The 20,154-nt window shown below is 38.7% G+C and overlaps 2 protein-coding genes across 2 annotated transcripts in view; one reads left to right on the forward strand and one right to left on the reverse strand.

The window, feature by feature from the left end:
• Nucleotides 1-1,263: 1,263 nt before the first annotated feature.
• fsd (transmembrane protein fates-shifted) lies at nt 1,264-6,894 on the reverse strand. Its single transcript, XM_071588076.1, has 9 exons — nt 6,712-6,894; nt 6,471-6,551; nt 6,133-6,240; nt 5,843-6,029; nt 5,567-5,738; nt 5,324-5,464; nt 3,532-3,777; nt 2,166-2,448; nt 1,264-1,737 (listed from the first exon to the last, which is right to left on the reverse strand). The coding sequence occupies exons 1-9, from the start codon at nt 6,770-6,772 to the stop codon at nt 1,493-1,495; spliced, it is 1,524 nt and encodes a 507-aa protein (XP_071444177.1). The 5' UTR covers nt 6,773-6,894; the 3' UTR covers nt 1,264-1,492.
• Nucleotides 6,895-6,950: 56 nt separating this feature from the next.
• Nucleotides 6,951-20,154, forward strand: part of Liprin-alpha (PTPRF interacting protein alpha) — a 112,932-nt gene continuing 99,728 nt past the window's right edge. The window contains exons 1-3 of the mRNA XM_071587957.1: nt 6,951-7,031; nt 7,989-9,179; nt 9,261-9,435. Of these exons, the coding sequence (XP_071444058.1) occupies nt 9,106-9,179; nt 9,261-9,435 (249 nt within the window). The 5' untranslated portion in view covers nt 6,951-7,031; nt 7,989-9,105. The remainder of the gene's footprint in view (nt 7,032-7,988; nt 9,180-9,260; nt 9,436-20,154) is intronic.

The following is a 20,154-nucleotide window of genomic DNA, read 5'->3' on the forward strand; positions in this document are numbered from 1 at the left end:
AGGAGACCCTCTTTCTGAATGTCTGTGGTGTTGCAGGTTTGGTTTCCTAGCGGAGTGCTTTAGCTAATTCCAATCTTCAAATGGTCTACCCTCTGCAAACACGCCACCATCAGATATGGTCACACCCTCTGGCAGGTTTATGTAGCAAGGAACCATTCCCCTCCTGTGGCTCTAAGACTTACTTTTTGAGTACCTTACCTCCTCCACTGCCCAGCTACATCTGTTCATGAAGTTTCTGAACAGCACACCTCCAGTTGGTCATTTTGTAATCCACTTGGAGGTGTTATGTCCAAGGAAACTTCCCAAATAACCACCTTCAACCACTTTGTTGATTGGATAGGGCAATTTATGTGAAGGGGTGTTCATGGAGTGTGGCAAAAAATTAGGTCTGAGGAAATGAGCTCTTCAAAAGAGCATTCCGGAAGACAATCAACGTCAACTGATGACCCCCAACATCAAGAAAGTGAACAAACTCTTTCGTACAAATTGACGTTTGACTGTCAGGGAACTTGCAGAAGAGTGCAGGATCTCGATTGGTTCATGCTATGAAAACCTAAGTGAACAATTGAGGATGCATTGAGTCCCGGCCAAATTCGTGCCTTGCCTGATGACAGCCGGCCAGAAATAACAAGATAGATAGATTTATTTGCCATAGAACAATACAGAATTGTATAGGCTCGAATTCAAGTCTGTCAGGAACTTGAAAAGTGAATAATAACAACCAGTTTTATCAAATAGTCGACATCGGGTGATATCGACTATTCGACAAAACCGTTTGTTTTTAAAATAAAATAGCCAAAAACAAGAATGTTGCGCTTCCCCACCCATACTAAAAAGAACCTTGGCCCATGTGCCTTTTTCCTGTTCCCCAAAATAGAAACCCCGCTCAAAGGAAAAAGATTTGCCACCATTCCAAAGTTAGAGAAAAATTCACCATTGAGAATTCCGGAGGAAGCGTTCCAAAAAGTGGAAACATTGCTGGGATAAATGTATACATTGGGGAGGAGACTACTTTGAAGGGGACCCTGGCCAATAATTTGTTAGTGAAGTATTTTTTCGTAATAAAAAAGTTCAGGAACTTTTTGAACAGCCTTGATTATGATGAAATGTAAAATCCACAGTAAACCTTGAATCAAAAGCTAAGACCCTCCTATTGGAGTGCATAATATCATATGCAGTGGCAATTGAATGTTTTGTAGTCCCATGATTCCTGCTCAGCAGCAGCATGGTTGTTGACGTGATGTCTTATTTAATTAAAGAAGCTTTAACTTTTTATATTAATTTATTTTCCGATGAAAATCTTTTGGTATAATGAGCACAATAAAAATATTTCTTTTGGCAATGATGCCTATTACTATCTTTCAGAGAGGAACACAATTATGACAAAAACAAACTCAAGGCAACTTAATATACAATATGGTTGTGAGAGCTTTACTTCAACAGTGAAAGTTCATCTCCAAGGAAAACAATGAGCATCAACACAGGGGAGATTTCACGCCATCCATCGCCCATGGTCGTCATCTTCATCTCCACACCTCTCCCCTTGGTTCCGTCTCTCTCCAGGGTACGGATAGTCCGAGTCCCACCAATCCAAGAGGCGAACCGAGTTCACTCCTGGGAAAACTACGGGAACCATCCCTCCAGGACGTGCGAGTCCCCTTGCAGCAGTATTCATCGCAGTGACAGCAGCAGCACCTCCCTTGCAACAGCCCTGACGAATCACTCCACACTGGGAACCTAAGACAATAGAGAAAATCAAAGGGAATAGAACTTTCACAAGTTATGCTTCTTGGCAGAAGATGCAATTTTCCCGTTTCTGTAGGTCTGAGGTACTACCTGAAATACTGCCACTGGCCCAGGATATGGGAAAAGCTCCGGAACAGAGCTTTGTTTGATTATTGGGAGCCCTTTATGAAGTCCAAGGGTCAAATTTCAATCAATGTAAGCTTGTAATTGACTACATATTTGTGGTAGCCTCAATCTACATGTACGCTAGTTCAAAATTTGTCTCTTATTTAGAGTGAACTCATCCACTGAAACTCATTCTTAGGATTTGGGAAAGTGGATTTCTTGAAAATTGAGAAACCTTAGACAGTCACTGAAGTTATTCTCTACCCTCATCTATCCCATTCCCAAAAAAAAAATGATAAATGTGCCGAACGTACCTTTGGGGAGAGGTGTGCCACATGCAAGAGATATTTCTTCGGCCTCAGAGAAGGGTTCGGCCCAACCACCACCACAGCTTTGCCAGCCAGTGCTCAGCTTGGAAAGCAACGATGTTGCGGCCTTGGGGGAGAGGTGTGGAGGCCCAAAGAGTAATGCGAGGCAGCGGCTGTTGGAACTTGCGCAAGTGGTTGAAGACTGCCTAGCACAAGCCCACACCAAAGAAAGCCCAAGGATGAGAGGAGAAGGGCCAGTGAGGCCGTTGGATAGCTGCTCCTTATCTAACTGAGAGAGAGAAAGATAAAAGGATACGAGATATTAACATTTCGAGGGAGGAGTGGACCAAGTGACACCTATTCAGTCATGATGCCAAAAAATATCAAGAAAGTTTGCTCCAAATTTAATTTGATGTAACAAGACTTATACTCTAAAATAGCTAACACTCTCTCTATAAGGAAGATACTTGATTACAAATGCTATTGAGGTTTCAAATTGAAGATAAATGTTTACCCCATACAACTATCCATTTAACAAAGCAAAGTGAAATATAATTTTCCCAGAAAACAATTATCTTCAAATATTAACTATATAAGACATTTTGCCTCCAATGTTAGACCGTATAAACTTCTGCAGTTAGTAATTTTTTTCTGAAAAAAAAGGAAAGAATTCTATTGAAGATAATTATAACAGATATCTCCAAGTGTGAGTACCTATTTTTTCAGTCAGGACAGATAGATGCAGTAATAATGGCCTCAATACACATCAGACTGCTTCACAAGTAGTAGTAGTGGACATAAAATAGGATGGAGCATGATAGGTACGAACATGGAGTTATTGTTGAACAATGTCACTCTTACTTTCTAACTTAACACAATGAGAACATTAAAACAGATTCATGGAAATGGTTCGTGATAAAAAAGGAGTGAATGAATCAGCTATACTTGTATGCCATGAAGGTTAATTTACTATTAAGTATTTTAATTCTCCAATTGGAAAGAATAAGCACATAATACAAGTTTTGGCTGAAGAGAATGATTAAAGAAGATGAATCATGCATGGGTTTGATATGGAGCGTATACTTGCATGGCTCAAGAACTAGTTCGAGGGGAGAGTAACACTGGATTTATTTGAGCAATATGGTGGCTTTGCTGGTTTACACTTGCCAGATGCATAAAACAAAATTAATAGACTATTTTAAGTGTTATGGGCAATAGGGGCACTTATTGGATGACGGAGAAGAAATAGAAATGCAGAAGGCTAGCAGAGAAGGGAGAAGCATGGGAATCAGTCAAAATCTGACTGAAATGCTCCCAACCAATAGGCGAATGATTACCATCAAATATAGTCATACACACAAAGAGGCCTTACCATTATCTCTATGACTTTGCACCCTTCTTCAGAGTTTGCCCACATATCGCCCATCTGTTTCTTCTGCTCCTCCTCACCACCCAAAGGTTCTTCTCCTGTCGACCTTGACATCCAACAGTCAGGTGTTCCATCATCCTTGGCAGTTGACAGTTCATTATTATTGTCAACACAAGAAGGGCTTGGATGTGCAGCATAACTATTCTGCTGAAATGGCTGCTTGAGCTTTATGTAATAAATCCAGTTGTCCTGCGTACATCACAATATTAATGACAAGTTAGAAGAAAATAAATATGATTGAATATTGCCATCATAATTTGTAACAAATTGAGTAGCTTCAGGTGTGATGTGGTGGAAGTCGAGCATAATGAATAACTGATCGTAGCACTTTTCCACTTGATAAGTATCAAGATCAGTTATTTAATATCCGAATTCATTGTGAGTAATTTGGATAAATGTTTCACTTTAGTGATGATTTCCACAAAAAAAATGGAATTTATTTTAGAGAATTTATGGAACGAAGATTCGAATCAACATAATAATAACTTGACTGTTCTGTTGGTCAAATACTACATGAGAGAAAACATTGTCAGGGATATATGAGGAAAAAAATTAAATAGGACAAATATTATTACTACACAGTAAAAATATATATCATTCTAATTACGATTTTTCAACCAAGTATTTATTCATCTATACTGTAATATCACTTGACGAATAATAACTTCTAAAGTTAAATTTTTCAATCAGTCACGGTAGACTTAATTGTTTGCTTCTGAGGGGTTTCTTAGAGAGGGTTGATTTTTCAGGTGCATATTCTCCCTTCCACTTGTCAAGTGATCATGCAGGGTGGAATTTGCCAAAAATAAACAACTATTCTTTCTTACAAGTTAAGAGCAGTGAAGGATGTATATGCCTGGCAGAGGCATTAATTTCAATCCCTTAAATGGTGGCTTTCCTAGGGTCCAGCTGGGAGCAAGTTAACAATTTGTCTGAAGACCTTTTTTGCACGGAAAATACCTTCATTGCTGCACTGGAGTTGCCCCAGAAGACAACTCCATAGGCCAGATAGGAATGGATTTTGCTATTGCATACCAGTTTCAAGGTTACAGCAAAATTGGAACCAGTTGGAATCGGAGGAGTCCCACCAGAATAGTTCAAATCTTATCAAACAAAGTGAGTGTTTCGATTAAGAAATTTAAAAAACGATTATGAGTAAGTTGAATGTACTTGAGGTTCATAACCTACATCAAGAACGACTTCTGCTTGAAAGGCAGGACCAATAGAAGCATTTCTCTTGGTTTCTATGCGCTCAATGGAATGGAATGTGAAAGGAAATGAGAGAATGCAACCTTACAATAATATTAGAAAAAGATATTTGAGGCATTCTATATGCAAGCTCTCGTAACACTTTTGAGGATCAAGGATGAACTTTCAACAGCAACAGAAGTGGTCAAGCAGTTAAAAATCACTGAATGCCTCCTGATTTTTTTTACATGGATAGCAACTGTGCAATCAAATCTCTTAAATTCTGTTCTCTTTTCTTTTAATGGTATTGGAATGATCAAAAACCTCCAGGCCCTGTTACTTTAAATTCAGGTGCGAGCGATAAATGAGACCATAAGTCTTGAATGCATGCATTTTTATTTTTAAAATTAAATGCAGGCTTGAGTTATGACCATTACTTCTTCATTGACTGACATTTTTATGGTCCTATAAATGACAGCTATAATGCTTTATCTACCTGGTATAAAGCAAATGAACTGAGTCACACTTATCAAAATAATATAGTCACCTTACGTTTCTCTTGCCATGCTTGCATGCAGTATGCACCCAAAACCAAATGATGATCACCGGTAAAACGAAGTAACCGTCGCTGGACTACGGCAGTCGGCAGTTTGGTCCCAAGTCTTTCCCTTCCCGATAAATTTCTCTGCTAAAAAATTCATCAGATTTATATTAACAGAATTCACTGATCCCCTGATAATAACCCAACATATGAAGAGGGCACTCATAAAAAGACATTATACTTATTTACCATGCAACCAGTGAGCGAATTAATAGTTCCGTCACTGGTACCAATAGCTTGAGTCCGAATGAAGAATTGCGGTCTGGCAATTAACGGAGGATATGACTGCCGGAGACCACGGATGACCTGCGCTCGCAGTGCAAAGGTATTTTTCTCTGCCAAGGAGAAACTTCCAAGGTATCTGTAAGAAATAGTTTAATTTTAAAGTTTAAACAACTGTCTTTAAAGATTTTTGGGTAGGTCAATAATTAAACACTGGATTGAAAATGGCCAATAAATGCCAACCTTCGTCGCAAGCGCAACCAAAAATCTGGGGAAGAAACGACAGCTCTTGACGAGGTGCAAATAGCTGCAAAACGCCCAACATCTTCAGGGCGAATATACTCCCCAATAACAAACCAAACATCTAACGGGTATACAGAGGCAGGAAGCGTTTCTTCTGCCGCCACGTTTTCAGGTGTATCTTCTTTTCCTTTAACATGAAAACAATTACGTCCAATATGTACTTCAGATAGACCCAAAATAATATCATCGATACGTCAATAACAATAGTGGATAGTTATTTGCAGTCTCACCCATTTCACTACATTTCCGTCTTCTTTTGCGAGTACCTTTGTCGTTATTAGAGGGATTATCTTCCTCTTCGACACAATCTGTCTCGACATTTAATGCCAGTGACTTCACTGGAATGTGATAGGATGTACATTGAAATATTACGCGGAAACAGAGATTACATGAAATAATGTCATCGACTAAAATATGCCCAGATTTGAATGTTCTATTCAACGGGAAAGGGCGCCGCAGAACAGCAAATATGACCTGAAATTACCAGTTTGGATACACATGGCAATTTTACCAAACCACCAAACTACGTTTAGCAGTTGGCGTATCTTAAGGGCAGAAATGTACAAACCTTCTTCAATTAGTTTTTTCATCCCAACTTTTTTCCGACAAACGCCTTTATCCGAGTTTGCGAAATCATTTAAAGTAACATCTAGAGGTAAGAAAACATTGTCAACGCCATTTAGATGTGAATTGAACACGAACACACCAAAAAAATGACAGAAAATTCAAAAATTCTGATAAACAATAGAAAAAATGAGAATTTATACACATGAACCTGCTAAAAACATCTTTCATTCAGGTGCGAATACCTGTAATGTTTTTTTCGGGATTTTTCAATCTTCTCCTCCTTTTAGTTCTTATCAACGACATACTCTCCTAAAATAGTGATGAAATGTTACGCTTCCGAACATCTCTGAGATATTAACATTAAAAATTTAAGAAAAGTTGAGGGATTATGTTGAATACATATATCGATGTCTTCGGCCATATTGCAGAGGGCGGATAGGAGGTATGATGACGTCACTGACGTCACACATTAAAATGGCTGCCTGGTTCGGTGTAGAAAGTGATGGGACTTGGTTATAGGGAGAGCACAGGCGAAAGTGGAATCAGTATTATTTAAAAAAATGTAGGTAATTTTGTTTCCAATTTGTCTCTATGTCTAGTTTTTTGCCTTACATTTAGGCTTATGCTTGTTGTAACGAATGGAGTAGATCTGTCTGCATGTGCCGTCAGCCACTGAATTCAGGAGAATTAAAGCTCTACGGGATTGTATTGTGGTTTCCTTTGTTTCGCTTAAGGTAACGACAAAATGTGCGAACATTTGTTCAGTGTTAGTTATTGATCCCGGTCTGTGGTTGTGTAGGGGATGTTTTGTGTACCTATGTGCCAGCCTATTCAGCTTCATCTTGAATGAACGAAATACTCTAATGGTGAAGTAAATATTTGCAGTAATCTATGTCTGACCACTAGTGTACTCAGCGGTGTGGCTTTATTTATCATTTGCGGTGTCTGATTTTGATCATCGGGGCGTATGGTCCTTAAAGATGAACAACCATCCCGTTTAGCCGGTGTGTGCTCGGTAATTTTTTTCAGAAGTTCTAATGGACTCAAATTAAGAATCTATAAATTTAAAGTTGTGAATTTTGAGTTTTTCCCTTCGGTGGCCTAACAAAAAGCAACAGGAAGGATTAGGCTGTACAATTATGTGTACCGGTATGCTGAAGTGTCATAGGTTTGTCCTGTACGGTGTTCATGTTGGACCCTTTAGTCAAGATATAATTCACTACTCCATTATCACGGTAATTTTAGTTCATATTAACAAGTATTATTTATTGCGTTGAAGAATTAATGGCGTTTCTTAGGAATATTCAATTTCAAATATTACAACATGAGTGGAAAATGTTGTCATTTGCTTACGTGAATTGTATTTTTGGAAGAAAAATTTAATAGCCATAGGTGTTCGATTCGGTTTAATTTTATTAAAGTTTAAATGTGTCATTGTACTGAGCGCCAGAGACAATTTACTTCCAATAATTTTAGAATAATTTGCAGCCATGTAATCATTACTAATTATATTTTTCAGGGCACGCTGTAATTGAAGCAGACTGAGATCCTGTTTGGAATGATTGTTTCCTGCAGAATGGGATCTTTCGTTATTTTGCTGTAATCCATGAAATTTAATGTTTATGAGTGGTGATGTCTTAATCAGAATAATACATGTACGAGTTATAACATGATCAGTTTTTTTGAAAACATTTACAACTCTCTTTGCTTTGCTGAAAATGGTTTCCTGTATTCATGCTTTAAAATGGAGGCTATTGCCTCCCTCTTATGTTTTGGATTTGAATCAAAGGAATGCACGGTTAAAGGGCCATTTTAAGCTATCCGGGACCTAAAGTTAATCGTTTCATGTAACATAACAAGTATGGTGAATTTTTGTAATTTATGTTATTAACGACCTTATGGTCAATGGGGACCTAGTGTCCAACTCTGATGCTCACCGATTTCTAGGATATATGTGGTTGTGCTATGTAGGATAGCAGTGCCATAACCTGTGGAACTTGTAAAATTTAGGAGAAAATGAAGGAACCACAATGTTGTCACGAGTGTTAATGTGGACTGCAATTATCTCGAGGAAGTTCTTCTGAAGATATTTGAAGAAAAATGTTCACATTGTGGTTAAAGTTGACCGTTATAGGGCTGAAATTTTTCATAAGCACAAATCTTACGTGTACAGATGCTTTAATTTGTAATATTTAGTAGTCTTTTTTGTAAAAACTGAAGACCCAAAGCTATATTTCTTACTACTTCTCTTCCTTTATGAAATCTTTCTGTTAATTTTGGGTGCTTTGAAAGCTGTGGTTGACTTGTTCTACAAGATATGCCCCTGAAATTTGATAACTGACACATCTGCTGCGGATTTAATGCTTGCATTCAGTTGAGTTCTGGTGCACTGTGACTTTAAGAGAAACATTGATACAGCCAATGGGTCTCACCCCGAAAACAGATGTCTAAGCACTGTTTTTGAATGTGCTAGCCGGTGAAGTTTGCGTTATTGCGTGTATGTGAGAGTCCATGTGAATGTTTTGCATATGTTGATGGGAGATATTGGATTCTGGATTGGAACCAAGCGGCAGCACACACTCCAGGGGGGGCAATTTTTGTCGACTTAGTCACTGAGAGAACCACCAGCCACCACCATGTGGAACATGATGTGTGATGTGATGCCAACCATCTCGGAGGACAGCATCAGCAGCCGAAGCTCGGCATTCTCTTCCTCCTCATCATCGGGCTCGTCATCGGGTGCTGGTGGGGTGGGCGTGGGCGGTGGAGGGGGTGGCATGGTGATGGGGATGGGGGAGGATGCAAACTTCGAGAAGCTGATGGTGACCATGCTGGATGAGAGGGACAAATTAGTGGAGAACCTAACGGAGGCGAGGGACCGCCTGGCGGACTCGGAGGCCAAGCTGTCGGAGGTGGAGAGGGAGCGGGATGCCTTGCAGAGGCAGCTCTCCGCCAACTTGCCTCAGGTGAGTCCAGCACTTTGATATGTACACGTTCAAATGAGCCAGTGGCGTGTGCACTTTTCCCCATTTAATGATGCTACATTATTGTAAAATCTGGTGTATAATAAACTTATTATAGTGTGAAAGATACATTTCTTGCAGTCATTTAATGAAGATCAGAAAGTAACCAAGACTTCGCATTCCCCAGAAAATTGTATTTATCCATCAACTAGTTTCATTTCACCATAGTACCTTGAGGAATAATGTTATATGACACAGATAAACCAACTTATATACATATATTTAACCGTCCAAAGGCGATGGGTGGGATGGGGGAGAGGATCAGGTGTTAAGGTCATCCACCACCGTTACCTCTGCCACACTTCCTAGTAAATGGTCATTTCTACCAACATTAGGGCTTTGGTATCTCTCTTGTCACTGCTGTTGTCTGTAATATTTTTGAATGCATGCATAAGATAAACCCTCTGAAAAATTGCTCCTCTGGTGGAGTCCAGAGTCTATGAGTATTGAGTCTATGGTCAGGATCAAAAAGACAATATGTGAACTTTTCACAAGCTCATAAACTCCGTGAGCAACAGAATTACAGTCACTGGGTAGATTCTAGAAGATAATAAATTTCCTTGACTAATTCTGACAGAATTTTACATTTTCCGTCCCAAGGAACAACAAAGTTGTGATCACATAAAAGACTTAAGGCAAACTTCCATTAAAGCAGGCAATTACATAAAAGATTTCACAGATAAAACCACTGTATTATGATGAGAACTTACAGAGTTCTCCCCATTGGCAAAAGAACCTGTAGAGGCAATCAATCAGAAGTGAAGTTTACAGCCGGCAATATTTAGATTGCAAGGCTAACATTGGGAAGATGCCTTGGGTTGTAAGCAGAGAAATACTAGAGATTTCATGAAAGGAAACGGGAATATCACCAGCAACATTAACTTAATTATTAGCAGATCCCAGCTGAGATAAGTGCTGCTTGAAGAATCGCTAGAAAACTTAATGGTGATGATAGAGTAGCAACCAAGGATGAGGACATATTATATTCTTTGTGTTGAGCTACAATAATTAATTATAGTCAACTTACAATGGAGTAAACATTAGTACATACAAATAGGTTACACAGCTAAACAAGTCAGGAGACTGGTAGGCTGGCAGCGGCTGTAGCATTTTAGGAGAGACTGCGATAGCAGGGCATGAACAGTTCAGTTCACCTTGACCGCTGGGGAGTGAAAAGCTGAGGACTTGGAATTGGGCAGATGGGAAGAAGTCATGGGGGGCCAGCGGAGGAATGCCATAGGGATTTATTCTTAAGAATAGAAATGCCACAATTTGCAGCCCATCTCCTCAGCATATGTTACTATACTAAGTTCACACCATGGATGATGAGCACAGAGGAGAAAGGGATGTGGATGGACCTCCAAGAGCAACAGGCCACATTGACCTGAAGAAGGAACCCATTGCTAATGATCACTCATTCCCTTTCCGCTCCCTGCCAGGCACCCTCTGCAACCACTCCGTGATGAAACTCCAGGATCAGACATACCTCTATTCTTACCTCTCCGCCCTCTTCCTCTCCCTCCCTCCCTCAACCACCCATTGATCACCCACTCCTCTCACCATCACCTTACGATGGTATAAATGTATAAATAAATATTAATAATATTATTAATAATATTTTATTGTCCACTGACCACACCTATCATGTAGGAAAAGGGTTCATACTAATACATTTTGACACTATGAACATTCTTAAAAAGGAGTATGTACATTAAAGTGTGCAATAAAAACACAATGCATTATACCTGCTCGCCATTTATGAATTCATTCAATGAATAATAGCTTTCTATTGGAAGGATTTTTCTGAGTTTAAATTTGAAATTGCATAATTTATCACTCGTTTTCAATGAGTGTGATAATGTGGTATAAATTCTTATACTCATTTGCATTTGGGTTTTAAATGAAATTTCTGATATATTATAACTTGATATATGTTCTTGTACAGGGTGCAGCAACAAAACTTCCTTTTTTGAAAGCATTTTGTGTTTGAAAAAAAAAGGAAGTTAGGTTGCCCCTCCCTGTATGTATTAAATTATTATATTATCTGCATCATATACTATTAGTCCTTCAGTGCCATGGTGTAGTGAAACTAGTTAATCACTGATTATATTTTCTGAGGGATTCAAGTCTGGGTTACTTTCTTGTCTTCATTAAATGACTGAATTAAAATACATCTTTTGTATGCACTGTATTAAGTTCTTACTTTCAGAGGTATTGCCCCTTTTAACACCATTCACCTGTGTGTCACTTTGGCTGTAATTAGATATATGAAAGTTTATAAGCAATTAAATGCCTAACTAAGATATCTTTGAAATTGAAAATAAACAACTTGGCTTTTCCACATTGAAATTTTATATTTACGTCCTGGGGTTCGTTATGGTAGTAAATAAAAAGTTTTCTATGTGGAAAAGCCAAGTTGTTTATTTTCAATTTCAATATGAAGATTTTCCACCAAGTCACACTAGAAACTGTTTTATTTAAGATATCTTTTTTAGGAGTTAGAATCATTATTTATAAGATGTGCAGTAAGTAACAATTTTTACCTGTGACCTGTCAAAAGTGGATGCTCTTATGTCATCATAAACTTGTGTTGCTGTGAAAAATTTAGAACGGACCCGTTTGGTCTGGTGGCCTTCACACTCATCTTCCCTGGGGGTCATGGGATGGAATCTGCCATTGAACTTTGGATTGACATATTTGGATTGGACTTTATGCTAAGCTATTAAAATTATGCCAGTATGTAATAAATGCCGGTTGCCAGAACAACAGTTCGTCAAATTAATCTCTAAGCATTGCATCTCGAAAGTAAAATCTGCGCATGTCTATCTTAATGATTGATTTCTTAGAGACAATAATGCATATATAACTAAATCATCATTGTAATAATGAAAGGATCATAAAATGAAAGATACTGTAATCTTCATAGTGGACACCAACACGGAAGTTTGTGCCAGTATATGCTATACTTTTTGAAAGATATTTATTTATTTACAATAATCCAAAAGCAGAATTTTGGCCTTTAAATTGGACTATTTTTAACAATAATATAGCAATAAAAACAGTTGCAAACACCCAAGTCGTAGAATGAGAAAAACTCTCCCATGCAACAATTGAACTGAGACCTCTGGGTTGGCAGGCAAGGACATTTATTATTACCCTGCCACAGCAGGGCCAGCAAAGGTCTCATAATGGAAAATGTAGTTTTTTGGTTTTAACAGACCAACCCTGCCAGGGGCCAATGACAGCTGTATGTGAGCAGTTTGTGGCTTCCCAGAATGCTGGTCACTCTCTTCAGATATGCTATCTATTTTGAAAAAGCTGAGCCATTCCTTTATTTCGTTTCAATCCCGAAACACCTGCTGGCTCTTGTGATATATTTTGGCTTAGGAATCTTCTACCTTTGTAAAATCTCAAAGCAGCTCTACACATTCTGTCATGAGTAAACTGGAATTCTGACGCACATGTAGCATATGACCTCATACAATGGTTCCCAAACAGTAATTGAAGCACATGGCCATGGCACAAAAATTCAGGCATAAACATAAAGGTATTCATCTCAAGCTTGGAAAGTGGTGCTTGCCTACTATCATTAAGTTGTGCAAGAAATTAGAAGTCTGATTCCTTTAGAGAGCCCTCTTAGCTTCTACATTATTATTTGATAGGCTTCCATTGAAGATATATTTCTGATGGATTAGGAGTGAACACATCCTCATAGCCTTACTTATAAAAACAACCTGACAACCCACACTGGAATAAGCTGTTCTTCAATTCTGCATACTTTCTGCCTCCCTTTTGTCATGGCCAGTATGACTATCTTTATCCTAGTAGTAGTTTTTGGGGAAGGCGACCGACAGCTAAGGTCATTTGCGCCAATAGGGATAGACGGGAAAGGATGAAAGGTGGAGAAAAACCCGGCATTGACATTAGCCTACTCTTAACGAAAGGCGCCAAGGGGTCCGCAGTTGAATATCCCATCCGGCGGACGGTGTACTCGCTCAAAGTGCCCTCCACAAAGCACCTCAAATAGGGATCAAGGTACCACTGGAAAAGATCTCCTGTCTCCAGGATTTGAACCCAAGTCCTTTAGGTGGGAAGCCAGTACCTCAGCCACCACACCATCTTTATCTCCCAAGACATACCTTTTCTCCATCCATCTCTCCTGATTTCTTTGGATTTTTCCCAACAACCTTCTCTCCTCCCCCGCAAGGCTTATCACTTTGTATGTTTTCCTTTCGATGCATCATACCTTTTTTTTTATCCTTTTCCACGCCCACATCTCAAAAGCTTCTAATCTACAATCTTGTTTCACTGACCAAGTTTCTGGGCTGTACAATACAATGATCCTTACCAGCAGTTTTCTCGTCGCTTCTTAACTAGACTCTAAATGTCTTTCTATTGATTACCTTCCTCCTAATGGATGCTTCGTTGCCAGATGCAATTCTTATATCACTACACCATCATGGTCCAAAAAATTCCTATTTATGCAAAATGTTTCACCTGCTCCATGTTGATAATCGTCCCATGCCTATTGTACTAATTTGCTAATAAAATCAAAAATTTGCATGTGCTTTCGGCTTGTTATTAGGTGAACTCGACTGATACGTAGCAAACAGACCTTTGGGTTGATAACGGCTTTTATAATTTTTTTTGTTTGTTGAAAAGCATGGGTGATGATGGAGATCCATCTTACTCCTGTCCCTAACACTGCCCATACCAGCATTCCATATGCCTCTTTATTGAGACAAGTGCATGTTGTACAATAGTCTCCTGTCTCTCATAACTACTCATACCTAATGTAATACATTCATTCTACCCAATTTACTCTATTGAATGCCTTCCCTATTAAAACAAACAACAAACTTTAATAAACAAAAAATACATCCTAATTATACTTTTTCCTCTCGATTAGTGACCACTTGACTACTTATGCATCGCGCGTACCTCTCCCCTTCCTGAAGCCAAACTGATCATCCCCTTAGTAATCATTTGCCCTGCCCTTCATCCTCTAGTTGGTATTCCTAAGAACCTTTCTATATCCTTACACTGCATCTTTCGCCATTTTCCTTTCTCCCTATTGGTTGCCCACATAAGATTATTGTTCATCTATTTGGTCTTCCTTTCATTAATTGTGGTTTACATTCATTCATTTCCTTCTCTCATGTATCTTCATAGTCATCTTGCCTGTAATGCATGGTTTCACATGCTTTTCCTATTAACGGTTCCTATAATTTCTTTTGTTTGTTCCCACTTTTCTTCTACCGTTCCATCGCTCATGTATTTTTCTTCTGTTTCCGGGTTTTTGTTTGTGGCTTTCGATATCCCCTTCTTTTCGCGTGTTCCCATTATTCTTGAACAGTGCCCTGCTCCGTGTTCTCTGCAATAATTTCCTCTACAGCCTGCTGATGCTCCTTTCTTGTCATCTCTGTTAATGCTTCTAAATTTCATTTCCTGATCCATTTTTCCAGTTTCATCTTTCTGAAAAGGATTTTATGCTTCATTATTCCTCAATTATGGTCCTAATTGGCATCCATTCCTGGGAACCTGTGAATTAGTTCCTAAATCTATCCCTAAACTATAGTCTAACTGATATTTCCCCTGAATCCTGGGCCATTTGTGGTGTTTGAACGTGGGTGATGATGAACCCCCTTCTTCTGCATAGATCTATTGCTTTGTCTCCATTATCATTTATTGTTCCTAAAATGCAGTCCCCCACCTCACTCTATCATATTCCTCTAGACTCTTCTAGGACTACGTTCCAAACTCCAATCACTATTAAATGTTCCAGTCCTCATGTTAGTGTCCTCTACTCTGTCATCTTAATAGTGCTGCTTTTTATTCTTTTTTGTTAGGATTTTGTGTAATGACAAACACAATAGCCTTTCTTATCCTGCTGCCAGGTGTGACAATATCCTAGGTGGCCTAAGTCCTGTTGTTGCCAGGAGTCATTCTCTTATTGATGTCCACTGTCCTTCATAATTTTTTGGGATAAATAGTTTTTGTAGTTGTTCCTCCTGCCAGGTGTGACAATATCCTAGGTGGCCTAAGTCCTGTTGTTGCCAGGAGTCATTCTCTTATTGATGTCCATTGTCCTTCATAATTTTTTGGGATAAATAGTTTTTGTAGTTGTTCCTGTTGCTTTCCTCTATAGTTGTTTTGATGTTATGCCATGACTGAAAAGGGTTCCCTACTGGGCTCAGATGCTGCAGCAGCCGACCCCTCATGGAGCAGATGCTAAGAAGTCTATATTTTGCCTGGCTCATATTCTTCCACCTCTGGTATGAGTGATTCCTTTCAGGAGCAATCATCGTTGCTCCTACCAGCCCAGTTCTAGGGGTGGTCGGAATGCATCAGCCCTTCAACTGTTTCGTGTTTTTAGCCCTTGAGGAGTGTTAGTAGGCTATGAAATGTAATTAAAAATAAACAAATATTGGGGTGATGAACACTCCAAAACATTGGTGGCTTTAAAGGGACAAGATGTGACAAAATACTGTACATATAATGTCATAGGCATGCATAGGTGTGCAATGCACCACAGCCCATGAGGTTAACCTTGCAAAATTTCTAAAAACTGGGGAGATGTCGCGACAGTAACTTTTAACGGAGTCATCTGCAATATCTTCATTACAATGCTACAATTTGAGTGTAGAAATCATTCGCCTTGACCGGGAATCGAACCTAGATCCTGGTCAAGACAAATGATTTTTACTCCATATGAGTCCGTTAAAAGTCTCTGTTGCGGCATCTCGGGTAGTTTCTTAGAATTTAAAAAAAGATTGATTTTTCAAGTGTTATCTCGTTCAACTTGTATGCAAAATCAGGTTAAACATTATTTTGCATTGTTGTTTTGCAAAGTTTACCCCTATTGATTTAAACCATGGATGTTTCTCTTGCACCAGAGGCTTTGCTATTTATTCCAAGTAAATGTGAGGCATCATCTATGGAGTGAATGTGATTTTTTACAAGCTAAAAGATACTTGGTGTATTTCAACTGATAAAGAATTTGATCTAATCAATGTTCAAATAGAAGACAGGCTTGGTTGTTATTTGGGGAATGTAAGGCAAACATTTAAATACAAGTGTTAAAAAAAATTACCATTAAAAAGTCTTAGTCGGGAAATTTAGAAATGTACCTATGTAATCATAGAGCAGTGACCAATTACCAATTCAATTGCCGAGCTGCGAAACCTGGGTCACTTGATAAGATGATGCATGGCAACTAGTGGTTGCTACACATACATGATTTCAGTGGTTGACTGCCACTGCAACTGAAAGAATTTTGTGGGCAACGCAAAGTAAATAATTCATTCAACCCCTTCTTAGAATGAGGGATGGATTTTAAGAATTAGTGTTTTTTAAAATTACTCTTTAGTTGTTTTTCTAATTAGTATGAGTTGTATACATACTTGTGGAAAGAAGGAGAAAGGAAAGTAATGGTATGTGTCACAGATGCATGTTTAAATGTGAAACTGATATTCTATTTTAGTTTGGATACTTATATGAGGGCTACTCAAGAAAGAATAAAAATGAATTTATTTTGTAGCACTGAGTCAATGAAAGGTAATAAATTGGAGCGTAGTGGAATGAATGCTCTTGTATGATGTGCGTGCATTCTGAGAAGTTCAAGTGCACCCCAATGGCTTTTTGCCTAAAATGCTTCTGATTACAATTGGTTCATGATGAGCAATGCATTCATGGTTTTGAAATTTTATTCTTCCTCGGTACTTGTTTCTCCATTGCCTTTTTTTCCTTGCGTCCTTTAATGTTTGACTCCACTCTACTAAAGTTTACCCAATTTTTTCACATTACATTTTGTGGTAATTATTTACTTAGTTCAAAGACAGTGTGTGGCCAATTTCTTTTGGCAGATAACCAAAAATACAATAAACACTAACAGATGACAGACAAAATGGCACCATGTAATGAAAGAATTAATTTCTGATGGAGAACAGTCTAAAATATGAGTTGAGGGTGTCAGGAGGGATGATAGGGTGCGTTGAAATGGTCGGTTGAGGGTGTGGGATGAAAGGATTGCAGGCTGATAGAAGTTTGAGGATGATGAATGGGTGTTTAGTGATAGAGAGAGATAAGTGTGAAAAGGGTTGAATCTGTGAAATATGTAGACAATGGAGTCTCGCTGTGCTTGAAGGCCCTCAAATGGGGAATGGGCTTTTGGTGGCCTGTGGTTGCCATTGACTTGTTATCTCATCTTGGGCGTGGTGATCAGTTGCGGGAGAAATGCTGAGGGAAGGTCAGATTTCAATGATAGAGAAATTAATGATGTGTAAATGATGGTGTCGAACTAGAAACAGTGGCTGTGGGCCTGAATTTGGAAGCAATGCCCTAGGATAGGGAATAAATAGGTGGAGATGTATGGAGAGCAGTCTGGTCAATGCCACTCTGTGCCGATAAATTAAACCCGTTAATGACATAGGCAGCATGTGTAGCAAGGAGGAATTTGGATTTGTTCACAAGAGAAGGTTAAGGGAATAAATAGTATGTGTTTGTGTGTATATGTGTATGTGTTATATGTATGTGTTTGAGGAGTTACACACTGTGTAGAAGAATCACGGGTCATTCAATAACTCCTTAGAAGTCCCGAGAGATGGTGCTCCTAGTATATGAAAAGATTTGCTTATAGTAAGCCTCATCTCTCACTAGACTGCCGTTTAATTTCAGCTACATCCATTGTGTGGTATCATCTTCGTAGTCGATTGAAGCAACAAAATTTTGTTTATTTAGAAAAATGGAAAAAATTGGGTTTTGTTGTGGTGATTAAACAATTCTGTTTAAAAGGCTTAACACCAAAAGAGATGAAAGCTGAATAGGATGAAGTTCATGGCACAATTTGCCCTGTGTTTATGCCTGTTTACAATTGAGAAATAGAGTTTAACCATGGTTAACCATACATCAACTTAAGATGAACATTGTTTGGGATGTCCACTGGAAGTGACTTCAGCTAAAATGATAGGCAAAATCTGCAATTTGGTTTTGGGTGATCAGCAAATAAAAATTTGTGAAATAGTTGAGGCCACACAAATATCAGAAGGTGCAATGTTTTCAAATTTGCACAAAAAGTTAGTTGTGAAAAAAATCTCAGCAAGATGGATGGCACGTTTGCCCCCAGTGGAGAATAAACGCAATTGCACAGTTGATTCAGGGGCTGGTTTGGCACTTTTCTGTCACAATCCTGATTTTCTGAGTTTCTGCATTGATACATCACAGCGGGCAAAACATGGATACACTAATACACTCCGGAGATGAGGGAACAATAGGAAAAGTGGATTTCTAAAGGAAAACCGGTTATGAAGAAGGCGAATGGTAAAATCGATCGACAAGGTGATGGCCACGGTTTTTTTGGGATGCGTGCTGAATATAATGTCATCATTTGACTAGAAAATTATCTTCCATCCAGACAATGCATGTGCACAGTTTTGATGGCAAAAATTATTGAATTAAAGTAAGAATTATCACAGCATTCATAATATTAACCAGATTTGCCTCCCTGTGACTCCACAGAAAACAATTCATGATGGACGAGTAGGTCATCACCAATACAGATGGAGAAGTGCTGGGAAAAGTGTAGTGTTGAAAAATAAAAAAAAATCTGACACAATTTGTTTTTCTATATTTTCTAATGGACTTATTGAATGACCCACATATAATGGAAGACTTTGCTGGATTTATTTTAAGGCTCAGTTGGCGAGAATCTTTAGGACATGCTGCAAAGTAATGCTGTTCAGGAGTAATCATAGTTTTAAATCAGTGGAATTCAAATGGTTTCAGAATACAAGAATGTTTTAGATGTTGTGGAGGAAATTATATCAATAAAGTCTTCATTTTACTAGGCTAATCAGCTCTGGAACATTCTTATTAGGAATTTTGGAAGACGCCTTAAGAATAGGAGAATGAACTCCCATCAATTGCTACTTGAATGATAGCCTTACCAAAAATTTGCATTGAATAATATTTGCTTCCTAATTATGTCAGTTTGCAAATGTAATACTCTTTGTACTTCAAATTCTTGAATACCTTCAAATAGGTAAATGTTTTTTTGTGTTGCTTGCAGCCCTTACCACTCGGGTACAAAAGCATTAGTCCTACTAGTGCATTCTATTCAGGTAGCATCCATACTCACCAGGGGTTTCTAAAATATTATTCATTCTAATAATGACATACATTATGTTACATCCGCCCGTCTGTGGTGTATAACCAAAGGGAGGATCCCCACTCCAAAGTCACCTGCTTGATGGGATGTCCTCTGCTTTCCAGAGAAGGAAGGCGAAATTGTGCCTATTAGCATCCATTGTCATGGGAAGTGAGTGTCCCTATAAAAGATAGCTGTCACCGAATTATTTGCCCTTTTTGTAGTAGTAGTTATTTGGGGTGGCAACTGAGAGCTGAGAGATTTTTTGCCTTAAGGAAAAGGTGGGTGATTTAGGTAGTGGTAAAACTTTCCTTAAAAGTATACGAGGGAATGGGAGAAGAAGGGTTGAGTAAAACCTCTTGACTCTTTAACATAAGGTGTCAAGGGGTCAACGCTTTGACATCCCATCTGATGGACTGCATACTCCACTTTAAGTGCTCTTCACGTAGCGCCTAAGTAGGGAACAGTATACTGCTAATAATTCCTGTCACCTCTGGGATTTAAATCCAGGCTCTCAT

Source organism: Hetaerina americana, unplaced genomic scaffold, assembly GCF_022747635.1.
Source record: "Hetaerina americana unplaced genomic scaffold, ioHetAmer1.1.p SCAF_3, whole genome shotgun sequence".
NCBI classification, from domain to species: Eukaryota; Metazoa; Arthropoda; class Insecta; order Odonata; family Calopterygidae; genus Hetaerina; species Hetaerina americana.

Bases quoted from the DNA above. Each gene is read 5' to 3' on its own strand.
- fsd (XM_071588076.1), bottom strand. From the start codon at position 6,772: ATGTCGTTGATAAGAACTAAAAGGAGGAGAAGATTGAAAAATCCCGAA. The intron at 6,552-6,711 runs GTATTCGCACCT...TCTTACCTCTAG, and splicing joins TCCCGAAAAAAACATTACAG to ATGTTACTTTAAATGATTTC. The intron at 2,449-3,531 runs GTAAGGCCTCTT...TCTCTCTCTCAG, and splicing joins GCAAAGTCATAGAGATAATG to TTAGATAAGGAGCAGCTATC.